Source organism: Colius striatus, chromosome 17 (assembly GCF_028858725.1).
Source record: "Colius striatus isolate bColStr4 chromosome 17, bColStr4.1.hap1, whole genome shotgun sequence".
In the NCBI taxonomy this organism is placed as follows: domain Eukaryota; kingdom Metazoa; phylum Chordata; class Aves; order Coliiformes; family Coliidae; genus Colius; species Colius striatus.
The window spans coordinates 3140055-3156806 of NC_084775.1; the positions used below are offsets into that span (position 1 = coordinate 3140055).

Here is a 16752-nt window from a genome sequence, read left to right on the forward strand (position 1 = left end):
CAGGGCCATACCTAGGAGCCAGTGTATTTTAGGCACTGTTCCACCAGATAAAACAGAGCCCTCCACATCTCAGGATGCTCAGTATCTGAGGGTTCACTCCTTCTCAAGTTTAGTATTAGCAGCTGCTGGGAAGGTGGCTCTGCCATCCTCTTTTCTGCTTCTCCTCTCTGTGTGGATCTTCTCCATCCCTCTCTCCCCAACCCTCTTTGGGTTGCATTTCATCTGCTGCCTCTCAAAAAACAACTACATATAGCAGGAGATGGTGAAGAGTGACAGTAGCTCTTATGTGTAAGCACCAGTGTGCTGTCAGGCTGGTAAACAGTAGACGTGGAAATACTGTTTATTAACAGGGGTTTACTTTCTCCTAAAACATGACATCAATTGTACAGACTAAGAAAACATCAGGGGACTGGCAAAGAAAGTACAGAGATGAGTCTAGTAGTAAAAAATATGTTAGAGACAGAATTGAAGAATGATCTAACTTGAAGGGGGCTGTCTTCTTCTGGGGAGTACACTAAAAACAATCAGGGTTTTTGAAAGTGTCTTAAGACAGTTAAAATTTGACCTAGCTTCCTGTACTACACAAAGAACAGATGTGAAATAAGGAAAACATAGCCAACCACTGCAAACATACACTGGAAAAATACTTAAGACCTCTCTCCTCTATTATATTACAGAAAAAGAGAACATAATATCAGTGTAATTTCACTCATGGCTTCCATGTTGGCTCATCCCACTGCTGCCAACAGAAATGGAAATCCCCATTCACAGGAAATTTCTCCTTGCAGTGCCCTGAGTTCAGAGGTCCTCAGCCCTGGCAAGAAAGGAAGCCCAGTTGCTGGCATGGAGCTGCAGGTGGAGTAGCCACAGCAGAGAAGACACACAACTTCTACCAGGCAATGTGGTGAGTCAACAATGCTGAGGAATGGGACACCTAGACATGTTTACTCCCTGCCTTACACCCCAGGTGAAATATCCTACCACTTATCTCCACACTGTTTCACCAGCTCACAGATATCACAGAATCACACGGGCTGGAAGGGACCTGGAAAACTCATCCAGTGCAACCCCCCTGCCAGAGCAGCATCACCTAGAGCAGGGCACACAGGGACTCATCCAGCTGGGTTGGAATGTCTCCAGAGAAGGAGCCTCCACAGCCCATCTGGGCAGCCCCTGCCAGTGCTCCCTCACCTCAACAGGGAAGAATTTCATCCTTGTGTTTCTTTGGGACCTCTTCTGTTCCAGCTTGTGCCTGTTGCCCCTTGTCCTATCATTGGCCATCCCTGAGCACAGCCTGGCTTCATCCTCCTCACACCCACCCTTGATGCATTTGTAACATGAATGAGGTCACCCCTCAGGCTCCTCCAAGCTGCAGAGCCCCAGCTCCCTCAGCCTTTCATCACAAGGCAGATGTTCCACTCCATTGTCTCTGTGGCCCTGCACTGAACTCTCTCCAGCAGCTCCCTGTCCTTCTGCAACTGAGGGACCCAGAGCTGGACACAATATTCCAGATGTGGCCTCACAAGGGCAGAGCAGAGCCTCTCTCCACCTACTGCCCACAGCCCTTCTTTAAGCCATGGTGCCTCGAGGCAATATCATTCTTGCTCAGGAGTCCCACTAGAAATCCCTATTCATAAAGCAAATAAACTGTAATTAGCACATGCATGTTACAATGCAGCCAGGGATTTTAGAGTCTTCCTGCAAACAAACTGGCCATCTCAGCCTTGTGTCAACCAAGTTGTTAAATTCCCACTAGTAAGGCAACTGCACAGAAGGGTGAGGGTTGGCTGAATCACCAAGCAAATTCAAACGTCTGTCCTGGACAGCGCTGAATGGGAAGCAAGCACACCCAAACCTATACATTTTCTTTTCTTTTGCTCTCACCACTCTAAGAAATGTTTATGGAGGTGTGACAAGCTGGTTTATAATTTGTTGTCGGAGCTGTGGAGCCCCAGCAGGCGCTGAGCAGCCACCTCCACAGCGTCGCTGCGGGGCACAGCAGTGGGCGGCAGCGGCTGCCTCCTGCTCCTCGTTCCAAAGCAACACTCAGCCTCAGGTTAAGGCTCCTTGTTGCAGAAACCTGAAATTATAATATAGGTTGTGATACACTATTTTAAGTGGGAGTTTTTTTCATGTCTCTCTTGTAATTGGTTCATATAAAATCCCTTCACTGAGAGGGTGCAACTGAGAGGCTGCGTTAACTGAACCAGAGGAAAAGCAATTTGAACGCCACAGTACTTGCACCAGGTGCCAGCCAGCTGCATGCAAAGGGAAATGTGTTCCTGCTGAAATGAACAGCCCTCCAGAAACAGCTCTGTTGACAGCAAATGAGTTGAGCAAAAAAAATACATGCCAATCATTGAAAGGCCACCCAGTTCCCTGCTACGCTTGCACAAACAACAAAAGCAAATAGAGCAGCATTATACATGTAAGAAACTATTCTGAACACTCAGATAAGCTCATTGCTTTTTCCATATGTTCTCTCAGATTTCATTGTCACCTACCTGCAGAACCATTTTCATAGGTTCATGAACAGTTATATTTCCATCTCCAGGTCCTTGCCTCCCGTTTATACCACAAACAATAAAGAAACGTTAGGCCGAAAGTCGAGTCCATTTATAGCTGTGAAGGCCTAACACTCCTAAAGCCTGCACAAAAAAATGCAATGTTCAGCTGTCCCAGCAGAAATCAGCAAACAATTCTATTTAGGGTAACACTGGAGGTCTGAGGAATCACATTAATTCCAAACAGACTGGCCATGGGAACAAAAAATAGCAACTATTTTAAGTGTGATTTGGAGGTCCCTAAGGACAGAGCTGGCGATGAGGCTGTGTCACTCCCATCTCAGGAACAAAACAGGGGTTAAAAAAAATAAAGCAAAACATCCCCTGTAAATTTTCTAAGCCTCTAGAGACAAAACAATAAACAGTCTCCCTACAGGAGCTAAATAGATAACTTTAACGCCCCTTGTGAAGCGCTGTGTGGGACACCTGCTTCATCTTCCTGTGTTCCAGCAGCCTTTGAAGTACAATAAAGCCACTGAGTCCTCGCAGCTCCCATGACAGGGAGGACTAATGAAGGTTTGAATAGTTCCCTCCATAACACTACTGGACTACTAGGACTTGCACCTGAAAAAAGTCATTGCTGTAATTCACACATGTAACTTGGCAAGTACAGTACATGGACATCTTCTGTTTCCTTTGGCTTCCTGTGCTGGCATGGCTGATCACAGCGTGCAAGACAAAGCCACCTTCAACAAACCTAATGTGCCTTCACAGCCAAGAAGGTCAATGGAATCCTAGGGGGCATTAAGAAGAGTGTGGGCAGCAGGTCAAGGGAAATTCTCCTCCTCCTCTACTGCTGAGGCCTCATCTGGAGTCCTGTGTCCAGCTTTGGGCTCCCCAGCTGCAGAGGGACAGGGAACTGCTGGAGAGAGGCCAGTGCAGGGACACCAAGATGCTGAGAGGACTGGAGCATCTTCCTTGTGAGGAAAGGTTGTGGGACCTGGGGTTGTTCAGTCTGGAGAAGAGAAGGCTGAGGGGACCTTATCAATGCTGATCAATACTTGAAGGGCAGGTGTCAAGAGGATGGGGTAACACTTTCTTTTGTAGCGCACAGTGACAGGACAAAGGATAACAGGCACAAGCTGGAACACAAAAAGTTCCACTTAAAACACAAGAAGAAACTTGTTTGGTGCTGAGGTGAGGGAGCCCTGGCCCAGGCTGCCCAGGGAGGGTGTGGAGGCTCCTTCTTGGGAGGTTCCCAAACCCACCTGGTCACATTCCTGTGCCCCCTGAGCGAGGGGAACCTGCTGTAGCAGGAGCTTGGGCTGTAAGATCTCTAGAGGTTCCTTCCAACCTCTACCATTCCATGATTTTTTTAATGTCCAAGTAGGTTCTCAAGAGTTTAAAACACTGTTTCTAGGATGTATGAAGTCTTCTCTATCATCTTTCCACAAAATCCCAAAAGATTTCTCCTTAACGTTGATTTTCTGAGGCCAAAACAGACAAGCTACAAAACCCACGTTACAGGTCCTACATAACTGTGTGCCTAGATGTAAAAAAAAACCCAGCCTGTAAACACAGAGAAAATCTGCAGAAGCTAGGTGTGAGATGTTTCTAGAAATGGGATCATAAAATAGAAGCAATGCTCCTGACAGTTCAGGCTCAACCGTGTATTTAGAAGCGTGACTCTGAATCCAGCCCTCACAGCTTCTCAGTCTTTGCACACTGTCAGAGCTCTCCATTGCTTCACAAGAACTGAGAACGAGGTTTTGTTGCCAAGTGTCTGTGTGTCTGGTCTCTCTCTGTCCCAGGGTTCAGTATCTGAGATGTGTTACTGCATGAGTTTTTGTCTTTAAAATAATCATCATCGATTTCTTTTCCCCTGGGGTGAAGCAAAAAGAGCAGATTTTAAAAATGTGATCAATAATGAAACTCATGCTCTCAAAAATCACCTTCAACAGATAAAAAAATGCTGCACGAGCTTCTGCCTCTCATTCCTCCAAAAGGAAATAAGAGCAAAGCTCTTTTTATGGCAACATATACAGAGGGAAAACGATCCATGGATTTGCAGTCATACGGATCATCAAGCAGGAGCTGATGTGAGTTCTACTGGAGGGTACAATGATGAACTGCATGTCTGGAAAAATCCATTACTAAATGTCAAAAGAAGGCAAAAAAAATCCACCAAGAGGAAAACTTTTCTCCCATTGACTTTTAAAGATTACAAATGAAAACCTGTGTGTTAATTTAACAGCCATAGTCTCATCAGAAGTGTGGAGAATTGAATGGCAGGGATTCAACTATTGCAGCCTATGAGGTCTTTTGAACATTGAAATCACTCCTCCAATAACCTCCCAGGATGCAAGCTGTAAGTCAGCAACACAGAGAAAGGGATTTCCTTCTGTGCAGTGATGAAAGGAGGAGTGGTGCTTCCCTGTGGGTGTTTGCTGATGAAGAGTCTCCCAGTTAGGTGACAACTGCAGAGAAGGCATCAACTGGTCCGAAATGGAGTGTTCAAATTTGAACACAAAACCATATCTGTATTGAGCTATTTTCTTTACTACACACATATAACATACATACTTCATGCACTCTCATGATAAAAAAAGCCTTAAAGAATTGGCATCTGCTGAAAAATGTTTTTGCCCCTTCCTTCACAGAGGTGAACAGAGGATGGAGCAGCTCCTTGCCACTCAGAAGGAGATGATGCTAACTCCTTTATCATTTGGAAGAAAGAGGAGAAAGGAGGATTTGAAGATAATGGCCTGCTGCCATAAGCTAATTTGTTCTCCTTTCATGAGAACCCTTAAGCTAGATAAATAACATTTTGAGGTCTGTTCTTAACTGGTGTACACTTGCTCCTCTGACCCTGGCCGTGAGAATTTGTCAGTTTTACTGCCCTCTGAATTTAGCTTGTCACTCAGAGAACAGCTTCTCCTGTCTGCCTGCTTAGAAGGAAGGGGTGTCTAGGCACACTTGATGGGGTTATCAGTACTCATCTTTGTAATCCTTTTGTCTTCTGATTTTTAAGCAAGATTTTGAACACCAACAGAGGGTAAGTACCCCAGGAAAGGGGTTAAATGACAGGTTCCAGAATATCTGAGAAAAACAGATGCCAAAATAGGTTTCTTACTAAGGAAGCTGCCAAAAGCCAGTATCTCAGTAAAAAGCAACTGCTGGACTAAACCTGAGGATATGACTGTTTAATTAAAACTACCTAAAATATGTAGCTAGAGCTCACACAGACATTCTTGTGTAATTTGAGTTCTGCATCTCCCTCAAACCATCTTGATATTTGTCCTTGTTTATACTGCAGTATTAGTCAGATGACAACTGGAGAAAGACCAAAGGAGTACCTAGCCAGAGATGACATTTGTTGTTTCTCCAGCTGTACTGACATCTTCATCTTACATTTTTTTTCACTTTCACATTAAATAAATGAAATCAATCTTAGCTGAGGTGAGTGCTCTGGGAATGACTTGCAGGAGATGCACATGCTGAGTGCTCCTGCAATACGTGTTTGGAATGAAAAGACACAAACCATTATGCTCACTCAGAGTGAAAGTGTACTAAGTCTGCCTTACCTCATTTATGGCTTGAAACGTGCCAGGGTGTGTTGCTGTCTCAGACACTCTTGGAGTTCTGAATAGGTATAAACCAACACACATACAGGTTGTAAACAGAGTCAGAGACTCCAAGCTATCAGGTCTAAGAGGTCACTCTTTGCTGTCAGTTAACTGCAGGTCTGAACATTTTCTCATGCAAAAGGTAGGATCTAAACAACCTTAGAGTGGTTTGTGTTTTGTGTCAAGGTCTTCTTCTCTTTCTGGAGTGTAACAGTAGGACTTCATGCCAGATGGAGTCCCAGGGTGGATCAGCTTGGGTATCACTCCATCAAGCAGCAGAGGAGACTGTGCCAGGTTTTGGTGCCTTTTCCCAGCCTAGTTCTCCAGCTCTACCCCAGTAGGTCCTGGGCCTTCATGTGGCATCCTTCCATATCATGTTATACATGAGAAATAAAGCAAGATGCAAGACAGATCTCCCTTCACTTTGAATACTTTATAAAAATACTGGTTTTAAATACCTTTTGCTGCAGTCTCAGTGAGGGGACTCTGGGGCCCAGAGGAGCCTGAGCACCTTTCATTACAAGCCAAAACTCCCAGTTATAACTTACTTCTGCTTTCATTTGTTAGAACATCCCACTTGCAGCCTTGTGAAAGCTGTTCCACCTGTGAGAGCCTCACCTGTACACAACAGCAGGGATACGCTTCCAGGACCGAAAGCTTGCCACGCTCTCCAGCTCTTTATCTGTGATCCAGGCAGGAACTATGATTTCCTGGGGGTAACTACCACAGAGCCTGTGAGAAAAGCAGTGCAAAGGGTTGAATGTAAGTGATACAGAGTAGATACACCCTTGCCAAACAACACAAATAGGCAGTACAAGCTGTTCCTCTCAGCAAAGTGGCATTTTGTTAATTCCTATTTCACTGCACACATTAGCAAACTCCTCCTTTGCATGTACAAAGCAGCACTGTGAACATCAAGGTGCATAAATGCATTTCAGAATTAGAAGACTCAAGCTGGTGTTTTCTTGGGAAATTCACGTGCAGGTGACTTTTAACTCCAGTTGCTTAAAAAAAATGGGCCACAGAAGAATTCCATGTCTCCCCATGCTGAAAACATAGCCACTCCATTTCTGTGTCACAAGCACAGAAGCAGAGCCACCCTGCACTACTGGATTCAAGACAGACTAATTGTGTAGGTGTGGAAAAAGTACAATGATTAATCAACCCTCAACTGAAGATGGGAATCTGAGAACACTGGCTTTTGTTTGACTGGCTAACTGGAATTTTCTTCTACTAGATGCACCTCTTGCTCCATGATTTAACTAGTAAAACCATGGCTGCCAATGAGAACAGTGCAAGCAGCCAGTAGCAACTGCAATGTGCTGCTGAATCATAAACTAGTTCATTCCCAGTCTGTCCCCTTAAAGAAACACTTGCTGCACAAGAAGGACAGATGGGAATATGTGTATAAGACCATTCTATGCAGAAAAACCTATCACATGTCTTGAAAAAACACCCTCTTCTCAAATGCTGGCCACAGGAATGAAAGCAGTTTGTGCCATTCTGCTTCCACAGGACATAAAAAGGGTTTTTTCCCCTTTTTCTTTAGTATTAAATATGGAAGGGACAGCTACTTTTTCTTCCCTACATTTTGAGAGATGAAAACAGATACTCTTTTTGCAGTGACACCAGCCACAGCTGCAAGTCATTACCCTGCAAAGCCAGAGCAAGGAAATTTGTTTCATCACTAAGTGTTAGTGCTGGTTTTGCTCTGAATTGGATTAGGGATCAGTCAGTACACTCTGTCCTACCAAGCGTGAATGGAAGAACACCTTTCTCTGCTCCAGCTAAAGGACATCTGCCTGTGCCTTCAGGATCACAGAAAAGTGTTTTCTCTTATTTTCAGGCCCTACAAAGCTTAACTCTATCAAATCTGCTTTTCTTTAAAAAAAAAAAAAACAAAACAAAACCCAAGTCTTTGCCATAGAATCCCAGAATGGTGGGGGTTGGAAGGGACCTTGAGAGCTCATCCAGTCCAACTCCCCTGCTAATGCTGCTCCACCTAGATCAGGTCACACAGGAACAAGGTGGGTTTTGAAGACACAGAGAGGGAGCCTCCACACCCTCCCTGGGCAGCCTGTGCCAGGGCTCCCTCACCTCAGCACCAAAGGACTTTCTCCTTGTGTTTAATGGAACTCTCTGTGTTCCAGCTTCATCCCATCACCCCTTGTCCTGTCATTGGATACAACAGAAAAAAAAAGTGCTGCCCCAACCTCCTGACACCCACCAGTGAGATCCCCTCATTCTCTTCCATGCTGAACAGCCCCAGGTCCCACAGCCTTTCCTCACAAGGAAGATGCTCCAGTCCCCTCAGCATCTTGCTGGCCCTGCACTGGCCTCTCTGCAGCAGTTCCCTGTCCCTCTGCAGCTGGGGAGCCCAGAACTGGACACAGGACTCCAGATGAGGCCTCAGCAGGGCAGAGCAGAGGGGCAGCACAACCTCCCTCACCCTGCTGCCCACACTCTCTTGCTGCCCCCAGGCTGCCATTGGCTCTTGCCCACGAGGGCATGTTGCTGCTCATGGGCAGTTTATCATCACCCAGCACTCCCAGGTCTCTCCTGGAGCTGCTCTCCAGCAGGTCACCCCCAGCCTGTGCTGGTGCAGGGGGTTGTTCCTCCCCAGCTGCAGGACTCTGCACTTGTCCTTGTTGAACCTCAGGAGGTTCCTCTCTGCCCAGCTCTCCAGCCAGTCACAGGTTAGAGAATAAGAGGCAATAAAACCCCAAATTTTTTAAAAGTTCAAACTCCGTTCTTTGTTCATTTAAGGCTTCCCTTTACTCCATAAGAATCCTTTTACTCTAAGAAGTCCTCCAGCAAGCACATCAAAATCTGGTATTTCTAAGCCTACAAAAATTGTAGGAGCTAAACCAAAAAGTTAGATAATACTTTACAGGGGAAAAATGCTTTTAAATTGTCAAAAAAAAATCTCCATTCTAATTTGTCCTTATTAAATGATATAGAACTTGGAAAAAGTTCCAGTAATCTGCTATAACAAAATTGGTGTTTTGAGATGCCATTTGGCTGTGAATCAGCAGCCCACATAACTTACTTGTACTTCTCATTGATGTTGGAAATCCTCCAGGCATTGTTCATATCAAAACCCATCCGCTCCACTTCGTTTTTAAACCTTGAAGTTACATGTTCTCCTGGGTAGCAAAAGCAGAGAGAGAAAATAAATGCCAAATTAAAAGTAAGATTCCCACCTTTCAAAATAGTTAAGAGAAAAAACACCACTGCAGTCATAAAAAACTGAGAAGGCCAAAACCACCATCTACATTTCACAATCTTGTTTTGAAAAGCCCTATCAGGAGCACCACAGCTTCTCCTGATGGCTCTCCTGGTCCAATCTCCTGAAATGTCAAAGTCCATCAAGAGGTTTTTTTCTCTGCAATGACCAGCTTCTGTAAGTTCTTACAAGAAACAATAATGTTGCAGAGCAGAATTAAACACATGAGCATAAGTAACCTAGATCCATCAGATGTCTCAGTGGGAAAATGCTAGTGGTTTGAATATTGTACTGAAGAGAAGGTGAAGCCCTGGTCTGACTGACATATGAAGGGGTGATACATAGGGACTGTGGTCTGGAACTTGGGTAACCTCCATTTAGCACACAATTGCAGCTACAGGTTTCCTGTATGACTGTAGGCAAGCCCTGGAATTTAACCTGCATCTTAGTTTTCCATCTGGAAATTGGACATTTTTCCTCCATGAGTCATGAGGAGATATGGAGATAAAATGCACAAGTGAATGTTTGACACAAATATCAGTTGCAAGATCTTCAGGAATTCCTGGATTAATATATTAAAGGAAATGGAATGAGCTCCACTCACTCCCCATCCACTTTAAAAGTACCAAAATACAATTGAAAAGCATCCAATGGCAATAAAGAGCAATTATTCTGAGAGACAGACAGTCTAGAGCATTGGAAGACACTCAATTAACATGTACAAGTGAAGAACACACAAAAATTCCAGGTCCATAGAGCTAAAAAAAGTGATAAATGGAACAAGCATGCAAGCAACATTAGATCAAATGATGCTGTCCATTGCTTGTCTCTTTAAATTACTGTCATTAAATCATGAGGCAGAGCATCACCTAGCAGAGGCAACAAAAATCTGTTGAAAAACTAATGCTTAAAGTGTTACATCCTTCCATTGTCTATTTGAGAAAACCCTTAAAGTCCTTCAGTACTCAAGACATACATATTCATCTCATGTCTGAAAGAATCCTTAATGTGACATTACAGAACAATTAGAGACAAATATAGAGAAATAGTTAAATTAGGAATAAAGACAGCAGCCTAACTACAGGCGTTAATTAACTGTGAAAGGAAAGCTATCATGTTATTAGTTCCTACAGGTCAGATTGTACACTGAAAATGGCACTTGGCAAATCTAGACATGCTTTACAATATGGTTAATGTGCAAGAGACCTGTGTAATGGATTCTTAGGCTTTTTGAAAGGTGAAATGTGAGAATAACCCTGTGCAAATGGAGAATATTCACTCTCCAAGGCACACGGAGGTAACATCTATGGACCTGACTGACCTTCATCACTTATTCCCTTCACATTGTGTCACTGGTACAGCACTACCACAAGACAGAAATTGTTCTGCCTCCTGTGTGCTGCACTTGCTGCAGGAGGCTACTCTCAGCATCACACAGGCACTGCTCTCTACCCTCCCTATCACCAGATCAATTAGAGTGGAGCTTGCCAACAATTTCCTGCTTCTCACATGAACTCTGCATGAGCCTGAATTCATTACCTTCTAGACACCTACTCAAATAGATCAGCTGCTTGAGTCCCCGTTTTACAAAAGCTGGATGGCTCCATAGAGATGGCAGCTCTGTGAGAAGCCCTTTGATCCTTTGTCAAGAGCAGAGGTGAAACTAGGACAATCCATTCCAGCCAGACAACAACCTCTGTCATGTTCTTCCTTAGCAGTGACTTTTTAAAGAAAAAACCCAGCCTTTTCTTGGAACAGCTTTGGACGGGCTTTGTTATCAGCTGCTTTCAGGAATGCTCATTAAAACCTGGGATACATGCCTAAGGATTTTTCTGGATAGCAATTGAGAATATTGGAAACACACTCTCAGTCATTGATGCTGCATACTGCTGGAGGGTTTGAGGAGAAACACATACAGCTAATAGAGAATTAAATATGCTGTTTGATTTGTCCCTCTGAATTTTTCACCTACTGTGTGTCGTGAAACCACAGATTTTCCTCTGAGAAATGAAACCCTAGCCTTAGTAATTTGTTCATTCCTCCTAAAATAGTGGTATTTTAAATGACATCTTGAGCCAAGATGGATAATATTTTCAGTGTGTTCCAATCTCTCAAAATCAGAGAATAAGCAAGCTACACACTTGGTGGACTTGCGCCTTCTGACTACAAAAGCTGATCTTGTGAGCCACAGTTTGTATTTCCCATCACATACATTGATTCCAAGTGGTCTTTTCTTACCCCAGTAGCTGATACATAGATTTTGAAGCAACTTAGTATTTTTTTCTCCATATCTACCAATTATTGGGCTCTCTGGAGGTAAAACAATCAATTGCTATGTCTTGGGATTAATTTCTTCAAGTTACATTCCCACAGATTTATTTCAACTACAATTCAGCTCTCAGGAGAGTATCTACCATCACAAACAAGCCAGCTATAGGGAAGAGAAAAATGACATGAAAGAAAACAATTTGACAGGCACACCTGCAAGACAAAAAGTTAACTGCTAAAGACTAATAAAAAGGTCAATGTTGTTTCTTATCCCAACCAGTGTTAGGCTGAAGTCCATCCAGTGAGGAAAAGGACTAGAAGGAGACTTAGCAAAGCCATCTCTGTGTCTGCTGTCTTCCAGTTCCTGAATTTAGTTAGGAGGGAGAAGACTGGAGTTTAAAATTCTGCTCTGAGGAATTATTGAATTATTTTGCCTTTTTTCAGTAACTGCTAACATGAAGTGTGCAAAGTGCAGGAACAGGAATCGGAACCAACTAAAACCTCCTCCCACTTGTGTGCTACCTGTTGACTGCTCTTCCTCAGGCACCAAAGAGATTTAGTCTTCACTTAGCCCCAGACTAGCTTTAGTAATAAGGACAGAATCACACTAACATCCCTCAGGCTGGTAACTGGAACACTTTTCTCAGACAGCTGAACTGTGTGACTGAGGAGAGCATCAGACTGGAGAGGGCCTGGAACTCAGATTTCCCTATAACCATCAGCATACCCATTTTTAACTTTTATTTACTTGTAGGCTTCTAAAACTTCCCAGCAAGGATGATACTGCACTGAAACAGGTTGCTGTCTTGCAGCTGTGAATGAATCTCAGGCACTTCCTTCTCACTCACCTCCTGCTTCTCAACACTCAGTGATCTTCCACATGTTCTAGGTAACCACAAAATATGTGGGTACAATCAAGAAAAAATATTTTACATTTAAAGTTGCTGCCATGGTGAGTAAAATAGTAGTACACAAGAGTGACTAAGGCAAATCCACCACAGTAATTTCCTCAGGATTTTCAGGTACTGCTCTGCATAGCGAGAGCTGATCTCTCCCCTGTTTAGATTGAACAAAACTCAGGCTGTATGGCAGACATGCAAGACATTAAAGGATAGTTTGCTATAAGAGAAGTTATCCTACACCTCTGTAATTACCACATTCAGTATATTCATCAGCTGCTGAACAAATGCAACAACTTATGTACAAAAAACCCTCCATGCTGGAATTTTCCAGGTTCTGTGTACAACAGCACAGACCAAATTTGTTTACAGCTGGTTTTGAAAGTTCTGGATTTCAGCAGGCAGCTGGTTACTAGTCACAGATCACAGAATGCTGGGGGTTGGAAGGGACCCTTAGACATCATCCAGCCCAATCCCCTTGCAGAAGCAGGTCCCACCTAGATCAGGTCACACAGGAACATGTCCAGGTGGGTTTTGCAGACCTCCTGAGAAGGAGCCTCTACACCCTCCCTGGGCAGCCTGGGCCAGGGCTCCCTCACCTCACACTGAAATAGTTTATAGTCAATTCCTTTGTGCTGATGCCCACAGTTTCCAGGTACCTGGCCGACACAAATCCCCGTGCTGCTCCTTTTCACTCGCGTACACCTCCATGCACCAGGCGTGATAGGCAAAGGAGAAGAGGTCTTCAATCTTGGAGGGTGGGCGGATGGCATTGTTCAGTCTCTTAAGCCAATCTTGACACTGCTCAAAAGTAGAAAACTGACACCTGTCCCAGAAACAAACATTTATCTATTAATTTTCAGTAGATCTGACAGGCTGACTACAGAAACACCACTAGACAGCAAAAAGTGAGAGCAAATATCTTGGGAACTTAGTTCTGCTTCTATGTATGTTCTAATGGATATGAAAGATGAAGCCTTTGGGTATCAGTGTTGTGGTTTTGCTTGGGCCAGGTTTTTGGTAGCAGGGGGGGCTGCAGGAGTGGCTTCCTTAAACAAAGAGCTGCCAGAAGCTTCCCCTGTAGCTCACAGGGCTCATGCCAGTCAATTCTGAGACAGACCCGCAGCTGACCCAGGCCTGGCCAATTAGTGACTGAGGTAACCCCTCTGTGAATAACCTCTTGGAAAAGGGGAAGAAGTTGCTGAGCAGTTGATAAATTGCAGCAGTAACAGGGAGTGAGAATGTGGAAATATCTCCACAGACACCCAGGTCAGTGCAGAAGGAGGGCAGGAGGGTGCTCAGGCCCTGGAAGAGAGTCCCATGTGCCCTGTGGTGCAGCCCATGGTGAGGAAGCTGTGACCCTGCAGCCCAGGGAGGCCCCAGGGAGCAGAGACCCACGGGCAGCCCGTGGAGAAGCCCAGGCCGCAGCGGGTGGATGCCTGAAGGAGGCTGTGACTGCGTGGGGAGCTCACCCTGGAGTGAGTTCCTGGCAGGATCTGGGAGCCTGTGGGGAGAGAGGAGACCCAGGCCAGAGCAGGTTTGCTGTCAGGACTTGTGATCCCTTGAGGGATAGAGGCTGGAGCAGTCGGTACTTGAAGGACTGTTCTCCCGGGGGTGACCCACGCTGGGGCAGGGTGTGAGGAGCTGCCCCTGTGACAGGGCCATGCTGGGGCAGTTCATAAAGAACTGCAGCCCATGGGAAGGACCCACAACGGAGAAGTTTTGGACAACTGTCTCCCATAGAAGGGACCCCACAGTGTAGCAGTGGGAAGTGTGAGGAGGCCTCCCCCTGAGAAGCTGCAGCAGCAGAGTCCATCTGTAATGAACTGACCCCAACCCCCATCTGCTGGGGGAAGGAAGGAGAGTCCTGGGCAGAGGAGGGGAGGTGTTTTAAGATTTGGTTTTATTTCTCATCTCCCTGTTCTGATGGCACATTAATCAATCAAACCGTTTCTCCCCAAGTTGAGTCTGTTTTGCCCAAGTTTGAGTCTGATTGCTGAGTAATCTCCTGTCCACAAACCTCTTGTATTTCCCTCTGCCCTGTCCAGTTGAGAAGGGGGAGTGATTGCAACTCCATGGGCACCTGGCACCCAGCCAGGGCTAAACCACCACAATTAGTATAGAAATAACACACTTCAGAGAGTGAAAAACTGTAAGCAAGAAAGCAATGTTCTGGGATTGGGAATAAACTGTATGCCTTACTAGTCACAACAGAGGGAGACGTTTATGTGTATGTTTACTATACAACCAAGGACAGTATGGAGTTCAGCCTGCAACTTCCACACCATCTAAGACAGGAATGTGTTACAGTGACTTGCTGATGGGTGGTCTCAGATGGAAAAACTCACAAAACCATCACAAGTGTTATCATCTATGTATCATATTCCCATAAACACATTTTTCATCAGTCATAGGAGAAACTTCCATTGGATTAATATACTTGAGAGTAATGATGACAAACTCCAGTATCTGAAATCTTACATTATTCCTCTGTCTTATTATGCTAAGATTCTCTTTCTGGCCTTGGTAGGAAGCACAAACAATGTTTCTGAAACTGAACTTTGTCTAACATTAGACTAACAGCAACTAGTGTGACTATTCCCTTCAAAGCAGTACATTAAAATTACATTAGCTTGTCTTTTCAAAGAGGATTCCAGGACCCTTTAGAATAAAAGGGTGGAAATAAGATCAGTGGTTTATTTTGCTTTGTCAGATTTTGTCAAGATGTTATAAAGTATTCACCAAGTATTTACATTCAGCTCAGTCTGTGTTCTGCTGCATTCATGGTTAATGATAGCATCTGTATTCTCTAAGGGCAGGATTTATTACCTCTGTGTACAAACATCTAGAAGTCAGTCAGTGGAAGAAAAAAAGACACATCCAGCTCATGAAATAGGTCTAAACAGCTGTGAGGAACCACAGCCTGGAGGTGTTTATTTCCCATCACTGACTATAAAGCAAGCCAACACTACTAGCTTAGACTAGATAATTCTCTATTAAATAGACAAAGTCAGACAAGGTACTCCTCACCCTAAAGACCCTGCTTTCCTCCTAAATTCTTTCGAAGTTAGTGTTGCAAATAACAAGTACTATCTTCACTTGAGGCTTTTTATTCAAAACACAAACTACTTTGTTCATGAAAAAGAAGATGAGTGTGTTCTAAATGTGGTATCTCAACCCCATACTTCATGGTCTTCCAACAGCCAGTGTGACCAATATTCATTCTTGGAGATGCAGTTTTGAAGGGTAATTCATAAGGAAGGGCATAAACACAAATAATTTATATTCATTCTACAATGGAAGAGAAATAACAAATTAATGCAGAGAGGAAGGGTGACTTTGTTAAATGTCAAGAGCTACAAGTTAAGAGGAAGTTAGACATTTCATTCAAATGAAACTAAACATTACTTCTAAAGTAAAATCAGTCCTCATCAAAATACAGCAGCTGGCCTGTTAAACATTCTGAGTGCTCAGATATGACTGGGGCTCATTTCATTATACAAAAAGTACTGCCAGCAAACATTTAATCAAAAAGAAATGCTCCTTTCTTGTTAATTAAAGTTTATAGATCAGAATTAATTCCTGCAGCAGAAAAGTAGGAAATAGCTGTAAGCTCGGGCTCAGTAGCTCAGAGCCTTCTGGGACAGAGTGAAGTCCACTGATGGACAGACATCAATAAATCCTCCCTCCTACATGATGCTGGGATGCAGATCTGGCTTTGCTTTATTCTCTCACTTTCTTTTGCAAAAGTCTACTGTTTAAGAATAGCAACCCTACCCTCACAGCTGTTAAAAATGCAGGGTGGCTGAAGCCATCCAGATGGAAGGTTTCACAAGCCCATACCTTAAACACTCTAAATCCCAAATCTTGCATTAAACACTTTTCCAAGTGTTTTCCAGCATGTTTTACTGGCTTTATCGCACTCTGCATCTTGTAACTAATTGAAACAATATATTAGAACTGATTGTAAAGTGGGGAAAACAGAGACTAAGATTAATTTCAGAATAAAATGAAGATCAGGCACTGAGGCTCAGCCCCAGGTTGGCTCCCATACTGATTCACAGCAAGCAACAATGTACATCATCTTGCTCCCATTCTCTTTACAAAAATTCTCAGCTGCCCCACACAGAATGATAGAAAAGAAAATCTTTTTGTGGGAAAGCAGGTTCACTAAGAAAAAACATTTCCTTACAACTGCACAGTACATGGAAAGCAAAGCAACCCCTCCT

At 44.0% G+C, this 16752-nt stretch overlaps 1 protein-coding gene across 5 annotated transcripts in view; it reads right to left on the reverse strand.

Annotated features, from left to right (window-relative positions):
- MTMR3 (myotubularin related protein 3) overlaps positions 1–16752 on the reverse strand; it is an 84533-nt gene that overhangs the window by 22488 nt on the left and 45293 nt on the right. For all 5 annotated transcript variants that reach the window (XM_062010343.1, XM_062010346.1, XM_062010342.1 and 2 more), the window contains 3 exons: positions 13183–13349; positions 9180–9276; positions 6749–6862 (listed from right to left, as the gene is read on the reverse strand). In XM_062010343.1, coding sequence (XP_061866327.1) covers positions 6749–6862; positions 9180–9276; positions 13183–13349 — 378 coding nt within the window. The remainder of the gene's footprint in view (positions 1–6748; positions 6863–9179; positions 9277–13182; positions 13350–16752) is intronic.